The sequence below is a fragment of the Poromitra crassiceps genome, assembly GCF_964638095.1.
Source record: "Poromitra crassiceps genome assembly, chromosome: 2".
NCBI lineage: Eukaryota > Metazoa > Chordata > Actinopteri > Beryciformes > Melamphaidae > Poromitra > Poromitra crassiceps.
Genome location: NC_139624.1, coordinates 79,300,784 through 79,324,435, shown reverse-complemented (window position 1 = coordinate 79,324,435; position 23,652 = coordinate 79,300,784). Strand labels below are relative to the sequence as shown.

The window sequence follows — 23,652 nt, the reverse complement described above, 5'->3', positions numbered from 1 at the left end:
GCTACCTAATGTTAGCAATCCTATCTTGTTTGGCCATGCAATTAGCTAACGTCAACACTAGCATGACATTGTACAAGTTGAAGCTCACCACATAACGCGAACTGAGCCAAATAATTGCTCCTTTCCTACAATACAAGCCTCATACATTTTACTCAAACGAGACTGAATAGTCGAATTCTGAGGCTACTAAATTCATGGCCAATTAACTGTCTATCATTTACCATAGCTTATTTGAAGCTACCTACCTGAATTCTTGAATGAAGTTTATAATTGTGGATAAAACGCGCTAAGAGGCAACAGTTAACATTAGCAGTGAGTAAACTCTGCCTAGCAACCCAATGTTTAACATAGCAACGTCTCATAGCAACAGTGGTAACGGTAACGCAGGATCAGTTTTCCTTTCGTCAGACACACACACGCGCGTAAACATACTACTGACACCCACCATTCTGTATCAACACAATTTAAGATTTTATTATTAAACAGCTCTTTGAAAATACAAGCTTAAAGTTACACAGACTGACTGATTAATAGAAAATAATAGCACAAACTACCATGTATTTGGTAACGAGAAAAACGGCGTGGACAACTGAAGAGACCCCCCCCCCCCGCACCCCAACAAAAAAGTCTGCAATTTCTTATGACTACAGAGAGACCAATACTTGTACAGTTGCACACATGCACATTCACGCAATCACGGTCAGTACACGCTGGCCTGGCAAGTGCAAATTTGTTCTAGCACACATACATCAAGTTGGGTACTAATCTGCTTGTCAAATCCCTTTCAGATTCAACTGACATCTAAACAAACAAGCACAGGGGCTTCTCTCCCATGTCCTTACATTTGTACACACACTTGCAGGAGGTATAGAAAATGTGCCTAAAAAAGCAATTGAGACAATGATAAATGAGGATGGACGCTAAGAAAACCTGTTATGTGGACTTGCTAATAAATTGACTATCCCATGATCCATCTCTACACTATTCCCCTTTCCCAAACTCATCTTTCTCCACTTGATACAAAAATAAAACTGTGCTTACCCAAAAACCCACCCTGGACACCTGTGCCTAGAAAAGTAGGATCAGATAATGCACCCAATTTAAACTTTGGACATGGACAAAGCCCTTCCCACCCCACTATTTACTCTATTACCCCTCATTCCCTTTGCCATCTCTTAGCCTTTTCCTGGACGCGACTTGGGCCAAATCATCATTTGAAATGCATTCACATACATACATTTCTCTGGGATTGAGTGATCTTGACAAACAGAACAAATTGAATTGTCCCCACAAAAAGGGCAAAACACATCCCTCTTGCACTAGTCATGACTGAAGCAAATCCTCACAGATAACTGCAACAAGTCCAGTAGAATTGAGCCCAACTCGGTCCTCGCTTGGCATATCCCAAAAGCCCTGCAGCGCTAAAGGCCATGATTGACAGGCGACATCTTGAGGTAATGCAAATGAGCAAATTCATGCAAAGAATGGCTTTATGCAACCAATTAAACTAATGTGAAGTGAGGCCAAAATCATAATTTGACTGCAGTGTCTGGGATCCAACAGGAAAATAGGTGATGATGAAACGTGGGCAACTTTAATGCAACACACACTTAGGGACTGGGCAAGTGGGATTAGATCCATGTGGACAACACAGTGGATGATCCAGAACACAAGTATGAAGAAAACATATATCTCCAATTAATTTCTAATGGGAGATTACTTCACCCAGTGTTTTTTTGGATCACATCCTTTTTTATTTAGATGCCATTTGCATTTCCTCAAATTCACATTTCCTTTGCTCTGTTGTTGGATAAAGATGTTTATAGCACCAATATGCTTTTGGGAGAGCAGGCTGTAAACCCTAGAGAGCCCACACTGGTCAGTCGGAGGGTTCCGTCTCCCGTGGGTTCTATCTCTTTCCCCTCTTATTGCCGACTGGAGGCTTCTTGAGCTGCAGCAGGGGGGCCCCCGTGGCGAAGCCTGTAGCAGGTGGGTTAGACACGCCGAAGGTCAGACCAGCAGAGGCGTTGATTCCAGGGTTACTGAAGTTAAAGCCCGAACTGCTGCCGGTACCAAAACCTTGGAGGAGTGAGAGACAGGGAGGAGGGGAGAGCAGAAAGAGACAGAGAGAGAGAGGGGGGGGGGGGGGGGGGGGGGCAAGAGGAATATATAAGGAAGGGGGGTGGAAGAGAGGAGGGAGGGAGTGGATAAAGGGTTGAGGAGAGATAGTGGGGGAAAAAAGGCATACACTTAAAGCCCTTCCATAAATGTGTGTGTGTGTGTGAGACTTTTGAAACTTTGCTCCACTTGGTTTGATCATTCAGAAGCTAACCTGCATTGTGGGGCCACACTGCCAGTAAATGTATGCATGTGAAAGACATAAAAAAGAAATGGTGCCGATAAAGTTGACACATTGCAGCAGGGACAAGAGAAACTAAAGATAGCTGCACATTGCTCCCAGGATCACAATAGCTTGAAGATATGTATGCAGGAAGCCTCTTGTTCATGAAGAAGCATGTATATACGTCCGCTTTTGATGACATCATAAGGTCACAGTCGATAGGGAAATGACAATTGAGTAAGTACACCCGCGTACATGAGTCTATTTCAGGTCTAGTGTGAATCCTACTAACGTACATAGAATGAGGAAAACTGCCTGTCTCAATCCATTTATCTCCCCAACGAGTTGGCCAATCAATCTGAAACTGCACATGGGCATTGAGCATTGGCAGGGACTGACAAAGTCTATTCTTCCATTTTCACATTTAAGATGTTTGAGCATTTAGCCTATGCCTTCGCCATCCTGGGGAAAATATTGCGGGCTGGACATGCCCTGGCCTTTCCCCGGGTAAAATTGCGTTGCGCACCGGTATATTCCCTACCTTTTCACATCACGTAACGATCTCTCAAAACACCACTGAGTGACTGAAACCCTAACATGTACAATTCACACTGATTTCAATTTGGAAATACATTTCCTGCTAAGCTGCTGTTTTTCCAACATCCGCAATTGGATCAAGCTAACCATAGTTATCCAGCACAAGGAGGAAGGAAGGTTTTGCCTTCAAAATAAAAGCATCACTATCAAACACTGTTAAAATAAAATACCATGATTGCCACCCAGTCTCACAGATAAACGTCAACATTTGAGAAATGATGATGCAGAAAACGTTATATTGTTGACACAACAGATTGACACATTGACTGATACTTAATTTTCTTTTATATAAAAAAAAATAAGGACAACTCTGTCCTTCTGTTCTGTCTCTTTCCATCCATTTATCTCCCCAATGGATTGGCCAATCAATCTGAAACTGCACATGGATATTGAGCATTGGCTGACGAAGTTGATTTTTCCATTTCCCCCAAATTTAAGATGTAGCATTTTTGTCAAATTCCATGTGGAGTTGTGGCGCGCGCATCCGCGGGTATGGACTGGTACTAGTGATATGATATGGGATATTCAAACCATAGCAGCATACTCAGGCTGTGCATGGGCATGGGGTATTATGTGTGTATGTACCTGCGCTCAGACTGCCTCCTGTGGGCTTATTGGCGGAGGAGAAACCGAAAGAAGAGCCCCCAGTGCCCACCCCACCAAATCCTGGACCACCACCAAAACCTGTGGGGAGTGAGAGACATGGACGTTAGCTGTGTTAAAACACACGTCACACACACACACACACACCAAGAGTGAGAACAAGGAGCAGCGCCTCAGAAGTGCACATAGGTGCGCATTAACAACCATACACACACACCAAGTGGCAGCACGACCCAGCCAATCAACAGAGCGCTAAGCATCAGGAAGATGCGAGTCACTCAACTTGTGACTGGACATTGAAGAAGGAGACAGGTGTGAGAGATAGACTTGCAGCATAGCAAAGTACTGGTCAAGAGACTGGGAGAGAAAAGCCTGAGAGACATTTGACCAAACACACTGTCCTTGCATTGCGTTAAGCCTGCTTGCAACTGCACTTGTCATGTTACTGTTCATCCATAAGCCCATTAAACAGCTGAAGCACAAACGTGTTGCAGCAACAGGAAGGACATATAGCAGCTGCCGAAGATTGTTGGCCCACTAAAGAAAAGCTGATGAAAATGAGGAACTGACGACAACTGCAGTGTGGTGGCATGGGCCGACTCGTCTCAGGTCAGAGTAAATAAAGTGAGCTGCGGAGGCAAGTGGTTGCTCAGTTCTCTCTGGCAGTGTGAAGGCACAGTTAACCTCTTGTTCTCTCTGGCAGTGTGAAGGCACAGTTAACCTCTTGTTCTCTCTGGCAGTGTGAAGGCACAGTTAACCTCTTGTTCTCTCTGGCAGTGTGAAGGCACAGTTAACCTCTTGTTCTCTCTGGCAGTGTGAAGGCACAGTTAACCTCTTGTTCTTTAACCTCTTGTTCTCTCTGGCAGTGTGAAGGCACAGTTAACCTCTTGTTCTTTAACCTCTTGTTCTCTCTGGCAGTGTGAAGGCACAGTTCACCTCTTGTTCTCTCTGGCAGTGTGAAGGCACAGTTCACCTCTTGTTCTCTCTGGCAGTGTGAAGGCACAGTTCACCTCTTGTTCTCTCTGGCAGTGTGAAGGCACAGTTCACCTCTTGTTCTCTCTGGCAGTGTGAAGGCACAGTTCACCTCTTGTTCTCTCTGGCAGTGTGAAGGCACAGTTCACCTCTTGTTCTCTCTGGCAGTGTGAAGGCACAGTTAACCTATTGTTCTCTCTGGCAGTGTGAAGGCACAGTTCACCTCTTGTTCTTTAACCTATTGTTCTCTCTGGCAGTGTGAAGGCACAGTTCACCTCTTGTTCTCTCTGGCAGTGTGAAGGCACAGTTCACCTCTTGTTCTCTCTGGCAGTGTGAAGGCACAGTTAACCTCTTGTTCTTTAACCTCTTGTTCTCTCTGGCAGTGTGAAGGCACAGTTAACCTCTTGTTCTCTCTGGCAGTGTGAAGGCACAGTTAACCTCTTGTTCTCTCTGGCAGTGTGAAGGCACAGTTAACCTCTTGTTCTTTAACCTCTTGTTCTCTCTGGCAGTGTGAAGGCACAGTTAACCTCTTGTTCTTTAACCTCTTGTTCTCTCTGGCAGTGTGAAGGCACAGTTAACCTATTGTTCTCTCTGGCAGTGTGAAGGCACAGTTCACCTCTTGCACTGGAGTGGAGAAAAGCTGCAAAGCTCTCACTACATGACTCATTTGTTTCATAAACACAAACACACACACAGCCTGCTTCCTACACTCAGTTAAGTACCACACAAGACCAAGAGAGCAGTGAGAAAAAGAAGCTGGAATTCAAAGCTAGAATGGGCTGAAGGTAAGGCAAGGTAAAGAGATCAAATAGAATAGATTCATCATATTACAATTCAAATTAAAATCAGAGGCAGTACCTCCAAGGCTGGAAGAGCCCAAGCTACTGCCCACTGCCGAGGCAAAGGGGTTTCCAAACCCCGCCCCCAAGGCTGCCTGGGTCCCTGAGGCAGAGAGAGAGCATACGCTTTACTCCCCTGGAACTCTGTGTGTGTGTGTGTGTGTGTGTGTGTGTGTGTGTGAGTGCGTGTGAGTGTGTGTGTGTGTGAGTGAGTGAGTGAGTGTGAGTGGGTGTGTGAGTGAGTGTGAGAGAGTGAGAGGTGATTTCTTGTTGATTCCTTAGCAATAGGCAGCATCAGTGACAATATGACTTGACTATGACAAGCTGCACAGGATGTCACGTATAGACCTTTGTTACATACTTTCACATATATACAACTCTATTTCCCTTGCACTTTGATAGAAAACATCGGGTGTATTACTTTTACATTGGAAATCCCAAATACATATGCAAACACTGGAAAGGATAGAAATACAGATAAATACACCTTTGAGCAGCTTGATGTCTGTGTGATGGGCTGTAAAAGTGTGTGTTCTGCGCGTGCTGAGGGTTTGGTTGTGTGTCTGTGAGCAGTCAACAAAGTGAAATGGCCCAAGTAGCTAAACGCAGCAGTACTGTGACAGCAGTTATACTGCCTTCACATCATGCTTTCAAATCATTACCTAGTGAGTGACTTCTGCACAATCAGGCAACTGGGAGCACTTTCTCAACTGCAGCACAGCAAATACGTACTTTACTGTATCAAGATATTGCTTTGAAGGATAATTTTAACATTAACAATACAATCTATTAATGTTTAAAACAACATTTCATTGCTTCAGTGCAGTTATATTTGCTGACAGTATGTGGAAAAGAACAATTATGTTGCTAGTTCTTTCACTCAGAAACCTGTCTTGTTTCCTTTTTTGTCTTGCTTTTTTTTGTTTTGACTTCATGTAGTCAAGATTTAGGCACACTTTCCAATTAGTCTATGTGTTATAAATAACTCCAGTCAAAAAGTAACAAGGACAAAGGTTTCTTTGTTTAAAAAGGGATTTATTGTCAATTTAATATGCAATTCCACTTACATAAAACACAGACAAACGGTTTTGAACAGAACTGATTGTTAATTGCTAGCTTCTATTGCATTTGACAAGTTTTCAAATCTTCAAGATTTCTGAGAGTGAATGAACTAGCATGTGCCAAAAACGCATCACACAAACGTTAATTATTGATTATAGCTTAAAAGGCACACCATATTATTATATATTAAATATACTGTATCAACAGGCATGGGTTAAATAGGTTCAAACACACTCATCAACAAAGCACTCCAGATTCAGATAATAGACTTGAAGGTGGCCTCTATGGCTGCCTCTCAGTGTAAACTGATCAAAAATAAAGAAAACCCAGTGATATGTTACAGTTTGCCCATAGGGGGAGTCAGCGGGGCCCAGTTCTGGGGAACATCCCTCCAACACTGATTGGCTGATTTTACTTGCATAAACTTGAGCCACAAAGCTAGTTCTATGTGGACACAACGGTTAATTGTTTTAACCACACAAGCTATACCCTGGAAGGACCTAAATGCCATTACAGGCTAAATTGACAGAGGTGACTGATTAAAACATTTAAAGAGATGAATTAGTCTAGCTTCGATAAGCATTTACAAACTTATTGCTTGTCAGAGAATCCAAAACTTCCAAAATGAAACAACCTGCAACAGTAGAACATTCTGGAAGTCAAGTCTACTCACCACACTACCAAGAACTTTGTCTGGCAAAAAGAAAGACATGATTCTTATAGAGTCAACAGAAATGGACAAGAACGATTGAGGACATTCAAAACGGTAAATAACAGCCAACCACACAAAAGACCAATGTAGAAGCTCAAAATCACAGAGCAAATTCCTGAACAACAGTTCAGGAACCACTTGCAACAAGTTCCCCAGCAAAAAACACTGTCACGTTCAGGAAAACATCCTCAACAATCAATATGTAACTAAAGTATGCCGGTGTTTGAAGCTAGTAGGGATGGGCAACGAATTTCGAATAATCGCTTTTATTATCAAGATCAACTTTTATTATTGAAAGTCAAAAATAATTTATTTAATAATTTTTTACCCGCGCCTGTCTCTTTAAGAATGACACTTTGTCCATGTGTTGTTGCCGTAGGAGCTGCGCAGTGCGCACTGGAGCAGGACAGCTCTGACAATAGCAGCACTAGTGAGTAGCACCCAATTCACCTTATGTTCCAACACAGGGGTCAGCCAGTTACTTCCTATTGTGTTGACACTTCCTGTGACAGTACAGTACTAGTGAGCAGGTAAAACTGTTTTGAACAGGAAGTCATAACATAACTGGGTCAAGTGGGCGGGGCGACATAAGGTGAATAGCTCTAGAAATGCTAGAAATGTCTATAAACTGTCTATATTACTCAGCCACAAGGAAAAGGTTTCAAGGCCTGTTACTGCATGAAGAAAAGCTGATATTCTGTCTACTGTTCCCAGGGCCATCTTGGCGCTATGCTAATGCTAATGCTAACATTGCTAACGTAGGTCTGGCTGCCTGATGACAATAGGGTGCCAAAGTCACCCCCTCTCCCTGCCCATGAGATTTCATCCGCTATTAATTTTTCCATAGACCTTGTATAAAATGCTTATAAAAAATGTTTTACTTGGTCAAACCAAGCGATTCAACTATACTTAGAATCAGGGGATACCATGTAAAATTTGACTCGGGGGGGGGGGGGGGGGGGGGGAAAGGAAAAAAGGGGGTGGGCGAATTTCGACCCAAAAAAAAAATCGACTTTGGCCCAGCGAATTTCAACGAGTGTTGCCCATCCCTAGAAGCTAAGAGGCACCGAGCACTGGAGTGACATATTCCAAGTGCTCCAGTGTGTCCAAATCACACTCATTCCTTCACTCATACAAAAGAGGTAAGAGAACATCGCTTCTGTTCTGTTGTTATGATGGTATGGCATTGGAGGAAATAGAATTAAGTGGGGCTTTCTTTTTTTGAGATGTGACAATGTTAGTGTCAATGTTAGATGGTGACAAGCTGTTACGGCTTATTATATTTTGCTAAATTGTGCATTCACATGCCTTGCATATAGTTCTACGACAGCGACCTAGCATAAAACGCACAGGAACAAGCAAGTGGCTATATGTCCACAAACAACTTCAAGGCCCAAACAGCATCGTCAAGAGATCAAAAATCAATCCATAATTTTGGAATAATTAACATTCAAGATCAATCATGGTGTGGAAGACAACATGGTAAAACGTAAGCTAATAAATAGATAGTCAAAATTCTGGACTACTTAGGAATCCAGGTAATCAAAGACACGAGTGTAGCTAGGTCCAAAGCGGTTTCTCCGTTCTACAAGTAAAGAGTTTCGAGTTATGGAAGACAGGACTGGAATGTCCAAAGCAGCAGCTTATTAGTCTCTGACACAACAGCTCCCTCACAGAAGATGACTAGATCACCTGGGGCCGGGTGCACCAAGTGGTCTTAACTATGCCTGGTCGTAACTCCTACGTCGGTCTTAGTTAAGACCAGTCTTTAGAGTGGATTTATGCCTGTTGCACCAACAGGGCTTACGTCTGGTCTTAACTACGCCGGTCGTAGCAATGCACGTCCATGTGAATTGCCAGGGAATGCCCCCTGATTGGATGATGTTGCAAAAATGTGCCTCGCGACCTGTTTGGAGCGTCACTGTGCCACTACGCTCTATCAGCCACTACTGTATGTGCATCACTACACCCTCCCTCCTCCCACCCTCCCTCGCTCCGGGGGAAAAATGGCGGCGATTGAGTGCCAGACAGTCTGAATGAAATTGAATGTAACGTTCCCAATTCTATGTATTAAATTCTAAAAAACTAACGTCAACATTTTGGAAGGCTAAGCCACACAACTAGTTCGTTATAATCTAACTTCATGCTTCAAAGGGGACTTTACGATGATGACGATGAGGACGGGTCTCCGCTGATAGACACGGAGATCTCTGTTACAGGCAGGCACCCTTACCCTTAGACTCTTACGCCTCCTGCTGACCAGGCGTAAGAGTTACGCCTGGGCGTAGTGAAAAGAAGGCTTAAGCCCTCTTGGTGCAACCGGCGTAGCTGTTAGGTCGTAAAGTTACGACCGGCGTAGCTTAAGACCAGTTGTACGACCACTTGGTGCAACCGGCCCCTGAACTATAGGCTGTTCACCAAGCACCACTTTAACTGCGATAGACCGATGCCTGTAGACACCGCTGGAGATGTATGTCGTTACTAAGAGGCGAGTCAAAAGGTTCAGCTTTTTCCACAGTGTTCCAAGTGCCAAATAAATGCTAAGCTCTCTGGAACGAGCAACAGAGCACCCTTTCAGATGAATATGATGAAGAAAAACAAGCAGCTAGTGCTATGAACAGAGCTTCTCAGTGGACACATATCCATAACTGATCTTTCATTTTTTGGCACAAATGCATCTCACTGGCCTTGAGGTACCAGTGTATAGAGTACCGCAGGGATGATGAGGATTTCTAAAGGCTTTACCCAGAGGTCCCTGCACTTCCTGGTTCCTTCCTCTAAAAGTCAATGGGATCTTTGTACAGGAATTTCTGTTAAATGTCTGAAATAAGGTCTGTGGTTAACACGTTCACTGCCGTCGACGAGTTAACTCGTCAAAAAAAAACCAACGGTTGACTGCCGTCGACGAGTTAACTCTATTGCTATTGAATGTGTATAACCTATTTTACCGACCCACTAAGTGGCGACAGTGCTCTCCAGACTAGAGAAAGCCGAGCAACAACAGCAGGAAAAAAAGCGTGAGGAAACCATTCTCATGAAAATGGTTTGGCGAAAACGCTTTCGCGCTGGGAGCTGGCGCACAACGGTGGGGGATTCCAAAAATAGACTCTGGGTGCAACACACTTTGAAACACGCAGCAGAATGCCCAGAATCGCACGCGGCTTCATCCCAGCTCACAACCGAAACGCCAGAAACGAACCTGATCCAGACCCGCCCGACGAGCGGCCGCCAGGCAGCACAGACAGGCAGCACACGCTGCAGCCACCAGAGACACACCCACGGAGGGAGGAGTTTGAAGGAGAGGGGGGTGGGGGTGCTGTTATTTTGGAGGAAATTACTGTTCAGAACTATTGTTTAGATGTCTGATGTCTCACTGATGCCAAAAATAAATGGTTAAAGTGACTGTTCTGCCTGTTCTATCGAATTTCACAAAAAGGCATTTATCTCAGCTTTCCTTCTCAGACGCTGAAACCATGCTGTATTCAACTGCTAATGCCTACATAACAGAACATGATAAAAACGAACTCTTTTAGACAGAGAAAGCACACATTCTATTAGTTCTTTTGAGATATTTTGTGTTCACAAAGTCCTAGCAGAAAATAATCCTCGGCTCTTGAAAGATGAGCCAGAATCCTCAAAAAAAACCTGGGCAGAAGCTACCTACTGTATTGGAAAAACTGTTGGCAGTGAATGTGTTAACACATTCACTGCCAACAACATGTAAACACGTTCTTGGCATCGATTTTTTTTTTTTAACGGGGGGTTGTGCATCTAACCCTTTTACATATCTTATATAAGTATTGGACGTGTACAACGTGTACAACCCATTCCACCGACCCACTAAGTGGCGACAAGGAAGTAGGAAGGCAAGCAAAAAGCAGTGTGATCCATTTCCATTCTCATGAAAATGGATTGGCGGAGGCGCTTTCGTTTTCGCGTTGATTGCTGGCGGTGCGGGATTGCAAACTTGCATCGTGGATTGCGGATGGAGCACACTTTGAGGCACGCAGCGTAAATATGACCAGAGTCGCAGGGGCTTCATCGGAGCTCTCGGCCAGGGCTCCGGGAGGCGGGCGAGTCCAGCCGGGCTTCCTCGGGGAGCGGCCACGCAGACAGGCACAGCCAGGCACAGCGGCAGCGGGGCAGTGAGGCTGGTGACAAGCAGCAGGCCATTTTGCCTTGCAAAATAGCACCAAATTGGAAACAGCCATAAAAGGCTTTTAGAATGGGATTTTCAACCCATTCTTTTTTGTTTCTTTTTCGCTCTAATTTAGAGTAATTTAATTTCTATTCAGAAATTTATTTGAGAGGTCGAGAGTATGAGAAAGTGAATTTGCACAGGTAGGAAAGTGCTTGTTACACGGCGCTGCAGCCAAGAAGAACGCCCACGGAGGGAGGAGTTAAAGCAACTCTCACTAGGATTAAACCTAGTGCGTCTCCCTCCCGAGAGGGAGGGAGAGAGAGAGAGAGGGAGGGAGAGCGAGGGGGAGGGAGAGAGAGAGAGAGAGAGAGAGGGAGGGAGAGCGAGAGGGAGGGAGAGAGAGAGAGTGAGAGGGGGAGGGAGAGAGAGAGAGAGCCAAAAATGAATGGTTAAAGTGACTGTTCTATCCAATTTCACAAAAAGCCGTTTATCTCTGAATATTTTTTCTGACGCTAAAACCATGCTGTATTCAACTGCTAATGCTTACATAACTACTAACTCTACAAACTAACTCTTTTAGACAGAGAAAGTACACATTCTATTAGTACTTTTGAGATATTGTATGTTCACAAAGTCCAAGCTGAAACGAATCCTCGGCTCTTGTAAAATGAGCCAGAATCCTCAAAAAACGGCTTGGCAGAAGCTACCTACAGCAAAAAAAAACGGCTGGCAGTCAATGTGTTAATAAAGGTTTATGAAACCGCAAACTTTGGTGTTCAGCCAATTGATCTTCACAAATGAGGACTACTTTTTATGACTTTTGAAGTGTAAAATGTGATTTTTAGAAAACGCTTCAAGTCGTAAAAGTGGTCCTCATTTGTGAAGATTATGAGGCCATTCACACGTGGCCTTAACATGCGTTTTCTGCCATCAGATTGCAATCAGATTGTGCTTGACCACATTAGCCTGATTTCATTTACACCTGGCGTTAACATGCGTTTTTCCTTATCCAGATAACTTATTAACACCCAAAATGGTTGTCCTCTCAATCCGCATACAGTTGCTCTATCCAGATTGAGAGGACACATTGCATTTACACTTGTGTTCAATTGTATACACAATGCATCCCTGACTACCTCCGCAGGTGGTTTGGCCGATCAGATTGCAATCCTTCTTCAATGCGTCTTGGGGGCATTTACACCTGGCATTTCAAGTGGTCAAGCACAATGTGATTTCAGAAAATGCATGTTAATGCCAGGTGTAAATGGCCTCTATCTTGCTGAACACGAAGTTCATAAGCTTTTGTTAACCACAGACCTTATTTCAGGCATTTAATCAAAACCCCCATACAAAAATCCCATTGACTTTTAGCTGAAGGAACCGCAAGTGCTAACATTCAGGTCTTCCTAATCCAGACTCATTCCTGCAGTACTCTAGAGCAGCAAAAGTCTTCTGAACTACAGAGTTACAAACAAAATTGTGCTCAACTGACTTTTAATTCAACCAATCAAGAAAAAGTTGTGTTGTTTTTTAAATTGAGAAACAAATTGAAATATCAATCTGTGAAAAGTGCTTTACATTCTGATTTCATTGAACTGAAAGTGAATTGAGCCCAGCCCTGTGAACACAACACTACTGACACAGTTAGCCCTTTAGTGAAATAGCTTGAGTCAAGTAACAGCACCGCGGTATGGCTTCATACAACCAAATGAGTAAGTAAGTTCCAGTACAGAACAGTGAGCTAATGTTGGTGGTCTTTTTCATTGTTTTGATGCTAAATCAATTACACTCACTGTAGATGAAACAAAAAAAGATCAGCTTCAACTCACTGTCACAAGTCACAACAACACTGTTTTTGACTGTCCACACAATCACACTGGCTGATCCAGGCCAGTGGTGGGTGACAGAGACTAGCCTTATTCTACAAGGCTAATAGCTAATAGCCTCGCTTCCTTCCACTTCAGGGCCAAGTAGCGTAGGCTGAGTCTAGCCAGGAAAAAAACATTTCTTTAGTTGATTTACAGATTTAGGCAAGTAAATAATATCTATGCTTTTCTATCGTTAACATTCTGATTAGGCCCTGGCACTCCTCCTTGGCACTGATGTGGACATGTTGTAGTTTTGGACAATGCTGTTAATACTCAAACCAACAACTGCACCTACGTAAATGGATCCTAGCCCTCAACAAGAACTGGCTTAAACAGAGAGCCAGGCATGCCTGAGTCATTTGGCACCTTTTATCTTAAGTCCTTGGAGGCACTAATTTGAATAACCTCTTACATAATCAACCCTAAGTTAATGGGTCACCTGAAGCAAAATCCTATGCTATGCTATTACGTTGGCCACACTCCAAAATACCCCTCCAATCATAGACAGACTTATACAAAATAACACTGTGTGGAGACGACATTCATGTCTGATTAGGCTTAGTCTATGAAATGACTTGGCCAAATACGAGAGAAATTACCACTACTTGGCACATACAATAAATAGGCTAGATGAAACAAGACTAGGTCCATGTTCGGCCGACAGTCAGTCAGTCACTCACTGACAGAGTGTTTATACGGCTAGCCCGGCTGTTGCGGTCCAACCAAATGTACTGAGTTCAGAGTTAATTTTTACATAGAATAAATAGAAGTCACACTCACTGTTTGGTTAACAATTTGGTGGCATTAGGAATCTGATAACAGTCTAAGAAAATACAGCAGTCTCGATTAAATATTTGTTCAAAGAAAGCTGATGTACACAAATAAAACTAGAGTTGAAGTCATGTTTCTGTCATTTGCCATGTGAGAATTTCCAACCCCTGCTGCCTTAGCAACCACAATCAATTTAAATATTGCTTTCAAGATCCCATGGAAACGGAAGACGCTGCCATGGTTACAAAGGAATGATCTCTTTACTACACTTGATTTATTCCACTTTAGACAGAACAAGAAACTGCAGAAACATACTAATATACATAGTAGTTTAGTTTGTTCATTTCAAGCGGGGTGCCCTGATATACCGGGACGAAGGCAACAAATCAAAGCCTACAAAAAAGGCTGATAAATTGTTGAACACATCAGAGATGTGACATCCATAATGGACGCTACAAAGAACAAGGACATTGAAAATGTAAAAACACTTTATAATAGTGATTCATTTGTCATTGAGTACTGAGGTGAATGAAACAAAATGACCTGCCTATGAGTTGTGTTTCATAGCATTAGTGTACAGCGTAATAGTGCTGATTCCATTGAGATTTGTGGGCAAGATATACCAATCAGCAATTCCTTAAAAAGTACATCTGTCAACACTGATCTGATGCCAATCTGTAAAGAAGCAGCAGTAGGATTCAGAAAAAGATGTGTCTTCACATGTCTTGTTATGTTGGAAATTAACTCAGGAGAATGACCAAATCAAATCAGTCTGAAATAGGATATTTCTGTGAACTTTTTACCAATGGAAGATGGAATGGGATATACTGTAACACCTGGTATGATGGCTAACATTGAATGAAAACTGTGATTTTCTGATTAAAGTCGAACTGAACCCGTAGTGGCGCGTGGGTCGGAGTCCGTTTCAGACTGAAAACATAACTTGTCTGAGATGACAGGTTGAGAGGCGGGTCATAGTAGCATGTCGATGATTTGATTTGACAATTCTGGGGACTGGCTTTGGCATTGGCCAATCCTGACGTGTTCCGCCCCCAAATCGAGTGGGATTCAGCGTGTTGTCGTGCTACGCGAGTGGGATCCGCCGAGTACCAGGCAGACAGCTACTTCTGTGTGGAACGAGCGGACAATCTGATGCATGGGTGCTGCCCGCCGGCCTGGAATCTCTGAGGGGCGACCCCTGACAAACAGGCTCTCAGGCGTGCGGTATAATAATAATAATAATAATAATAATGATTGGATTTATATAGCGCCTTTCCAAGTGCTCAAAGCGCTTCACAGAATCATTATTCGTTCACACCATTCGTACCGGTGGTTCGAAAGCGTGGCAGCCACACATCGGCGCTCAACGGCCCCTCCGACCACCATCATTCATGTCTACATTCATACCAATCATACGAGGCAAGGAGGGTTAAGTGTCTTGCCCAAGGACACAACGACAGCAGCTGGGAGGGAGCGGGGATCGAACCGCCAACCCTTACGCCATTGGCCGACCCGCTCTACCTCCTGAGCTAAAGCCGCCCCCGGTATATACAATATTCCTGGAATGCGAGTTTTAACGAGCCACTTACATTTCTTTGCATTCTCAGACATTACCGTTTGATTTATTTGGTATGTTCCATACAATTGGCCAAGTTAGTAGTTAGTTTATGGGCTAGAAATTCTGTCAGATGACAGGCACTAGGCGCCATTTTCTCCTTCATTTGGAAGAGAGAATTATCCTGAAATGAAGATTTGATTGACAGCTGCCATGTCGTGAGATGATTGGTTGAAATGGGGTAGAAATTTGATAGTACTAGGTGACGTCAGCAAACTGTAGATTATTGTTATGAATGAAATCTTGAAAAATGAACTTTTGATGTGAAAAAGTGTGAAAAACTAAAGAAATTAGATTTTTGTGATTTTCTTGGCATACATTATTAAATAGGTGCACTGCATACCCAGGTATTTGAACTAAAAGAAAAGAAAAGTAATTTTTGGGTTCAGCTCGACTTTAACAAGTAAGACTGGTTTGTTGAAGAAAAGTTCACATAGGCCTCAGATATCAGCATGCTTTCTTAAAAATATGGGGCTGGATCCAAAATGGGGCCTACTATTGATAAGACAAGAATAGCTGTATGTTGCCTGATCAGCCAAGGTGTCGTGATAATCAAATCTTTCATTTGTATTCTGGTCTGAAAAATGCCCTTTATTCAAAAGTCAGCCAACGATTGACTGATTGCCATCTGATCAATGGGCGCATCCCTACACAAGACCTCTCTTTATGTAGGCAGAGTGGAAACAGTAAGAGCTACATTATAATCAATCTACACCGTACACACCAGTTGAACACCCACATTCTAAAAATCAACCGACGCCCGTACTCTGGACTGAACATTTTCCCAATGATCACACAGCAAAGGTCTACTGTTTCTACTTAAAAACTCTTCATTTCTGAACCAAACGTCATCGAGTACGCTTATTTCAAGCACCTGTTGAATAAAACTGAGCCCTCACTCAACTGAGCCTCTAATTATAAGTTCAAGATTCAAGTGAGTAGAATAGAGACGCAAAGAGAGACCTTCAACTTCCTCCTAGTGTATCGTCTTTCCAGTAATGAGTGTCTCCTCCTAACCAGGCTCTCAGATCCCATTACAGAGGACACTGAGAAAGAGAGATACATTTGGTGACCTAGTAAAATATCCTTGGTATCTCTGTATGTGTTGGTTTCACTCTAACATTCTCAATATTAAATGGCTTGGCACCAACACTGCCAGGGTTAGGTGTTCAGTTCAACACTGGGGCCATGTATAAAAAAGAGCTGGCAACTACACATGATCGGCGGTAAAACAGCTCTGCGCCCACTGGGAGAGTGGCTCTTCTCAACTAGGCAGCAGCACTGCCCTTAGCTCGATGGCAGCAGCACTACCCTTAGCTTGATGGCAGCATCACTACCCTTAGCTCGATTTAGCCACTTTGCTCTGTGCTCAAAGTTCAAAATATCTCAACGCTGACCTTTCATAAGCGCAACCAATCAGAGGAGAAGAAGATACCCGCTCGTGCCACTGCTGCTGCTGCTCGCCTCTTGTCCTGCAGATGTGTGCTCCGCTCAGCAGACCGACCCGCTACTCACGGTGAGACAAGTGCAGACCTCTTATCATGTGAAGGCACTTTGGATAAAAAAGCGTCCAACAAATGTCTTTCTTTGCCCCTGGCTCCCCTATCCCTTGAACTGAGAGTTGGAGACAAGGTGGCAAAGCGGCACAGAGACAGGCTTCCTGTAGGAGTTTGGCCACACATTTCTGCTATTCCTGCCTTTCTGACTCTACCCTGCTCTTCTTCCACTGGAGGAAGTACAGACAAGAGCGTGGCACCAGCTAAGGCTTTTTGTTGTTTTTAATTGTTTGTATCTTCCTCTCTGACCCCCTTTCGTCTTCCCTGTTGCACAGCATCTTCCTCCTGTCCTCGTCCCTTTCTCTCCCCCACTCCCTCTTTGCGTTCCTCTCTCCTCTCCCTCCTTTGATCACTTAAACAGGGAGGGGGGATGGGGGGTGGAGAAGTTTCTAGAACTTGAAGGCGGTCAGACCTGGAGCTGGCTGCTGCTGCTGGGTCAGCGTGGCTGCCATGGCAACCGCTGCGGCGTTGGGTGCACTGGAGAAGGGGGCGGGCCCGGTGGTGACGCGCGGCGCACTCTGCCACTTCCTGTTGGATGCCCGCTTGGACTCGAAGACGTCAGTGGAGTCCTCCAGGAAGGCCCGGCGGTAGGAAAGGTACTGATGCTTCAAGATCTGCGACACAGGAGAGACAAAGACAGAAAAAGGAGGGGAGAGTGTCAAGGTTTGACATCATAAATTACTATTATTTTTTCAGTCACTTATACCAAAGCCAAATCTGTGTAGTGTTACTGAAATTGCCATCTGTAACTGGTTGTTGATCTTTGGTGCCATGTCATGCCACCTTCTGATAGGGTACAGTAGGGCTGTCACTTTTTCCCAAAATAAAGTTCGAACGAACTTTAATTGCCCGCAAAATGTTCGAATATATTAGATGTTTTTTGGTTAATTAATTTAAAAAAAAATTTTGGCAGGCCAGGCCACCGGGCATCGGCCCGACGTGCCCGATTATACAGTCCGCGCCTGCCGGTTACATAGTATAAATATATATAATATAATATAAAATATTAAAAGAATATAAAAAAAAAATCCTCAGCTGTCATGGTCCAGTCAGTCAGCTCCTCGGACGCTCACAGTCACAACATTGCCTCACAAACTTGGCTGCATCCAACTCGAGACAACTTTTCAGACCCTGGAGACAATCTTTCTCAGAAGAGACTAAGGGCGCTTTCACACCTACCTTGTTTGGTCCGGACTTTCCAGTTTGATCCGAACCAAATGACAGATGTGAAACCTCCCACGGACCATGGTGCAGACCAAAGACCGAGTCTTTGATCCGACCAAAAGAGGTGGTCTCGGTCCGGACCAAGGTTCGCTTATGTGCAGTGTGAAAGCATTTTATTGGAAGGTTTGCACTATCGGAGCTGACTCGTCACTCGTCACGTTGCCAGAACAGGAAAACAGTGGGAAAAACGATGGCTTGCAGTCTTCGCCTCCTTGCCTGTCTGCGTTGGTACAATTTGCGCACAACAAGGGTGTTCATTTAGCGAATTCGAACTAATCTTGAGTATTGCGAGTAGGGTTGTGCGATATACCCGAAATACCCATCGTGATTGTTTCACAGTCAAACATCGTGATTAACGGCATCCACTGCTGCAATGCACGTTAAAAGCAGGACAGCTGAGCTCTTCATGAGACCGACAGACGCGCAGGCAGGCTACTACTCCTGCACAGAGCCACACGACTCAAGCAGTGGCAGCAGCAGCAGCTACTGCTGTAACAGCTAGCAGTAGCTAGCTGCTGCTGTATTTCTCTCTCAACTCTCTCTTATTAGGTTCAAAAGCCCACGCGAATCTAACGTTATATACGTCAGTAATTCTGTCACTTTTCTGCCAGCTAGTTAAATTCAACACACACACACACACGTTGTTGGTCAGGATCTGTAACGTTAACGTTAGCCTATTTGTTTGCGCCGTTCAATATTGATAGTGCTGTATCAACTTCAACTTTCACTTTGGAAACAGGCGAGTTAAATTCACAGTTGAAGACTTGTACTCACTTTGGGTTGAAAACAGGAAAGAACGTGAAGTTTCTTCTTTGTCTTAAAAGTTTTCACAACAAAATAACTGACTTCTCATGCGCGGGGGATGCGCCATTAAAAAAGCGCACCCCAGTGCAGAGAAGCACTAGAGCGGAGGAGGGGGAGGGGAGGCTTCTCTGACTCTGAACTGGGTGCACTCGTTTAATGCCGCCGGCGCGTCCCCCACTCGTCACGTTAAGTGGACTTGGTATTTTTTATTATTAAAACGGCACAAATTTAAGAACAGCAGTTTGATCTGTTCATTCATTGTGGTGTGTAAACCTGGTGTAAAACATTGACATAAATAAATAGGTGTAAACCAGGAGCAAATTCCTTGGAGCAGACGCTTCCGGGACGCTGACGTCAGACGCACGCTCATCCACAAGCCAATCAGTGGAGACGCAGCCCACGCAGGTGATGACGACAGGACGTAGGTCTGTCATGTTAAAGTCCGCTGGTCCGCTGGGATCATTGCAGTGTGAAAGCGAAACTTACTGGACCAAATGTATACAATGTAACAACAACATGAGTTTGGTTCGGACCTTGGTCCGGACTTTTAGGTGTGAAAGGGCCCTAACGCGACAAATCTGGAGACTTTTTCTGACATGGGATTAACATTACCAGCAAGCAGCAGTTGGTTAATTTTGGTCAATTATACGTCAATTATACATTCGAACATGCCCTCCTCCCCCACATTCAAAGTTAAATTCGAATAAGTGACAGCCCTAGGGTACAGCAGGTGGTGACTAGGGCTGTGAATCTTCCCTGGCCTCACGATTTGATTACAATTCATCTGTCAACGATTCGATTCCACGATGCATTACGATACAGCTCAAAGTATTGCAGCTCCAAGTATCAAATCCTCAATTTTCGATATTATTACTGCACTTTTTCATCAATTAATACAAGCAGTCAGATAAATATCAAGTCCCTTTTTACTTAGCAAGTGCTTTAAAATCTGAATGTCAACAGAAATTTAAACACAAACGATTCAACGATTCATCTGTCAACGATTCGATTTACACGTCCGCATCGCGATGCATCGATTAAACGATTAATTTTGACACCCCTAGTAGTGACATCACCTGGCTACCAAAGATCAGCCAATAGCAAATGGCAATTTTAGCAGCATGCTTTAAAACTTTCGATATCAGATTGTAAACATATTTGGGTTTGATGTTGAAGGATAAGGCTGGTGGTTTTGAAAGCATGGAAATGAAAATAACAATGCGTTTGCTCTACTCCTGTTACTTTCCGACTTCTCACGCACTGTTTTAGTCAACCCGGAAGTAATTGGTTCCAATAAAGACCTTGACATTCAGCTCACAAAGAAATGGATTCAATTTTATAAAATCGCCACCTATGAAGAACAAAGAAAGATTCCAAGACTTCTGAAGACAAAAAAAAACAAGGTATGAGAGAGAAGAAAATGCAAAGAGGAAAAGTAACAAACTAAATGACTACTTCTAAGGCCTGTTAATTGTCCAGTTAGTTGGGCTTCAAAATTAGATCAGGAGGGCAAGAAGGCAGGAAAACTTTGAAGAACCAAAAAACAAAATAACTTATACAAGTACTTTGACAAAAGCAGAAAGGCCTGTCACCTAGTTCTCTTTCAATTCTTTACCACCATTCAAGTTTTGTAAATGGATTCAGTTCAGCCATTTTCCATGTGCTTTTGTATGTTTACCATCCCACAGTTTCTAGATTGTGGTGCTCTAGGAACTGCTAAACCGCAGCTTTATCTGCTCCAAATCTTGTCATATGAACAATCTAGCAACCGGTCACATTTTTGCTAATCAATACATTTCTATGACGGTTCACATCATACAACTCAATTTCCATGAACAATATTTATCAGTGCTACTGTTCAAATGAGTTGCATTATTCCTTCCAAACTTCACTAAATTGACTGGAATCACAAGCTTGACATGCATGCAGTAGTTGCCTGCAGAAACATCGACACTGCTGCACAAATTGCCAAGACATTAAAAAACCCACCTTAACATTCTCGTTGACAGACTGGAGTTGGGCAGCCTGCGCGAGAAACGTCTGGTATAACTTCTGCATGGCAAGGGACAGGTCTGCAAACACATTCATACCAATGACTCAATGACTATTTTGCCAGGTGCTGAGTTCACTAGTTTAATATTTAAATAAATTATAGGCCACTGAAAGCTGTGACAAGAGACCTGTCAATGTTGTTTTGGTCAATGTTCACTGTAATGTTCCTTGGGAGTGGATGAGCAATACATTAATCTACTCTATAGCTCAAAATCATTCTTCACATCATCAGAAGAATGTATAAAAGTGTGAAATGACAACGGCAATGACATAAAATGCACATGAATAAATAAATGCACGTGTATGGAAACTGAACTTTAAGACACTAAATTGACCTGCAACGTTTTCCCTACTAAGCCAGATGAATGTCCTCTTACCCTGTGGGGTGATGTGCGAGCCGCTGCCCTGCGTGGTCAGGTGGTTCTCCAGCTCTTCTATCTGCTGCCTGTACTGCTGCAACTGCACCTCAAACTGCTCCACCAGGCTACGGAAATAACTACACACACGCTAATTAAATCCTACTCAACTAAGGCAAGGCAACAACAAGGCACTGTGCACTGCTTGCACCGCGCTCTATTTGATTTGCGTCTGACTGCTATCAGGTAAGCTGGCTTACTCTGATGGGGCCGTGTTCTCATGCTGAAGACCAGGGGGAGTCTTCTGTGTCCGCAGTGCAATGTCAGCATTCTTCAGCTCCTGGAAAGCAAAGGGGACCATACATTTTGATGTTTGGTACATGATCATCTAACTAATGTGAGTGAGCGCTCTCATGTCACTTTGACCATGGGCAATGACTTATTTCTAATATCGTATTTGTGTATGTAAGTATGTAAGAACTGAACGTTTTCTATATTTCCAGACTTGTGTAGGGAACCTGTGCGTATGTTTGCTTTTACCTGTGCCGTCTCCAGCTTTAGCTTGTCTATAGCCAGTGCTTGGCGCTGCAGACCGCTGGCATTGACAGAGAGAAGCTGTTTGAGGTTCTTGATATCATCTTGGACTTTAGAAATGGCCTTAGAAGACATCCTGCTGATGTCCTCCTGCACCTGTTTCTGCTCTTTGACAAACTTCCTGTAAGACAAGGAAGGAAAGAAATGGACAATCTCAGTTCAAAGCAGTCATGTCATTGGTTAAAGGTTATAAAGCTGCTACATTGGACACATTAGAGACACAGCTGGACTCATAAGGCACTTTCAGACATGAACTCTGTACTATGTCCATTGAATTATGTCCAGACATTCACTGGAGATGTCCTTTCATTCAGGAGGCATTGTTTTCATACACACCACGGGGAGTGCAGGGGGAGGGGGGCATGGCGGAGTTAGTAGAAAGCGTGCTACGGGAATCACAGTATGCTAGATTGACTTTTAATTAGGTTTCATGTAGATCAGAGACACTTCTCAGAAAGCAAAACAATTCCCCACTGACAAAACCTTCAATGCAATATTCTGGCAATAGGGTTAGAAAAAGTGGTGTGCCAAAAACGTGAGCTGTTTGCGATGTACCAAAAAGTTGCCTGCAAAACAGTGGTCGCAGTGACGTTAAACAATGGAAAAGGCGATTTTAACGCCAGGTTGACAAGTGGCATTCAAGGCATATATGACCCGTTTTCTTGCATTTTCACTATGGAAGACAGGCAGATTGGGAGAGAAAGAACCCATTCAGCTTTTACTTGTTTACTCACCAATAAAGCTCTACAAAAATCAAAGTTGTGAGCGATTAATAAATGACTTGTAGCCGTGTTTACAACAAACTGGCAACAACCCAAATGAGTCGTGTCCCCTATGGAATACAAACCCTGCTGGGGTAGCAGGTAAAACACTGCACAAACATGGCATCTCTAATGTGACCAAACTAGCTGCAATGTTAGACAAGTAGGCTTGTGGCAAGAAGACCAACACAGCTCAAAATCCCACAAAGACGCATAAAGTAACTAAGGACAACAATGCTTACTGGAAATTCTCCACATCCTGACAGATGACTGGGGGCAGGTTCTCATCTTTCAAAGCTTTACTATCCCTGAGAGAGAGTGAACAAGAGAGAATCAGATTGAGATGTTAATACAAACTGATCATTCATAGGTGAACAGGCACACACATGATCATTCAAATTTTCTAGCAAATGTTCTGCAATCCATATTCAAATATAGATGTTGTGACATTTTTTTGCTGGACCAATAGTAATAAGGTTTGCTGGACAGAATTAAAAGCTACGGTACTCTAGCATTTCCAATTAGTAGAATATGGAACTGTGTACATTTGACAAGACTTACTGTGCACTGGCTCCAGATGATTTGTCGCTCTTCTTCTCAGAGGAGGTACTGAAGTCGACCCCGCCCAGGCCAAGACTGGGAGCAGGGGCTGCCGACAGGGCCGTGGAGGTAGCTATCAGAGAACCCAACGTTAACCCCCCTGTTCCGCCCAGAGTGGCCAGACCCAAACCTGCAACACACACGTGATTATACTGTAGCTCAGCGGCACCAACACTGTTAGGAT

The 23,652-nt window shown here is 43.6% G+C and overlaps 1 protein-coding gene across 4 annotated transcripts in view; it reads right to left on the bottom strand.

The window, feature by feature from the left end:
- Positions 1–619: 619 nt before the first annotated feature.
- The window catches only part of nup58 (nucleoporin 58), a 36,720-nt gene continuing 13,687 nt past the window's right edge, over positions 620–23,652 (bottom strand). For 2 of the 4 annotated variants that reach the window (XM_083653463.1, XM_083653464.1), the window contains 10 exons: positions 23,430–23,598; positions 23,111–23,176; positions 22,054–22,228; positions 21,774–21,853; positions 21,535–21,653; positions 21,095–21,177; positions 17,490–17,691; positions 5,372–5,455; positions 3,524–3,622; positions 620–2,079 (listed from right to left, as the gene is read on the bottom strand). In XM_083653463.1, coding sequence (XP_083509589.1) covers positions 1,910–2,079; positions 3,524–3,622; positions 5,372–5,455; positions 17,490–17,691; positions 21,095–21,177; positions 21,535–21,653; positions 21,774–21,853; positions 22,054–22,228; positions 23,111–23,176; positions 23,430–23,598 — 1,247 coding nt within the window. In that variant the 3' untranslated portion in view covers positions 620–1,909. The remainder of the gene's footprint in view (positions 2,080–3,523; positions 3,623–5,371; positions 5,456–17,489; positions 17,692–21,094; positions 21,178–21,534; positions 21,654–21,773; positions 21,854–22,053; positions 22,229–23,110; positions 23,177–23,429; positions 23,599–23,652) is intronic. The other 2 variants (XM_083653465.1, XM_083653466.1) reach the window with 2 other exon arrangements.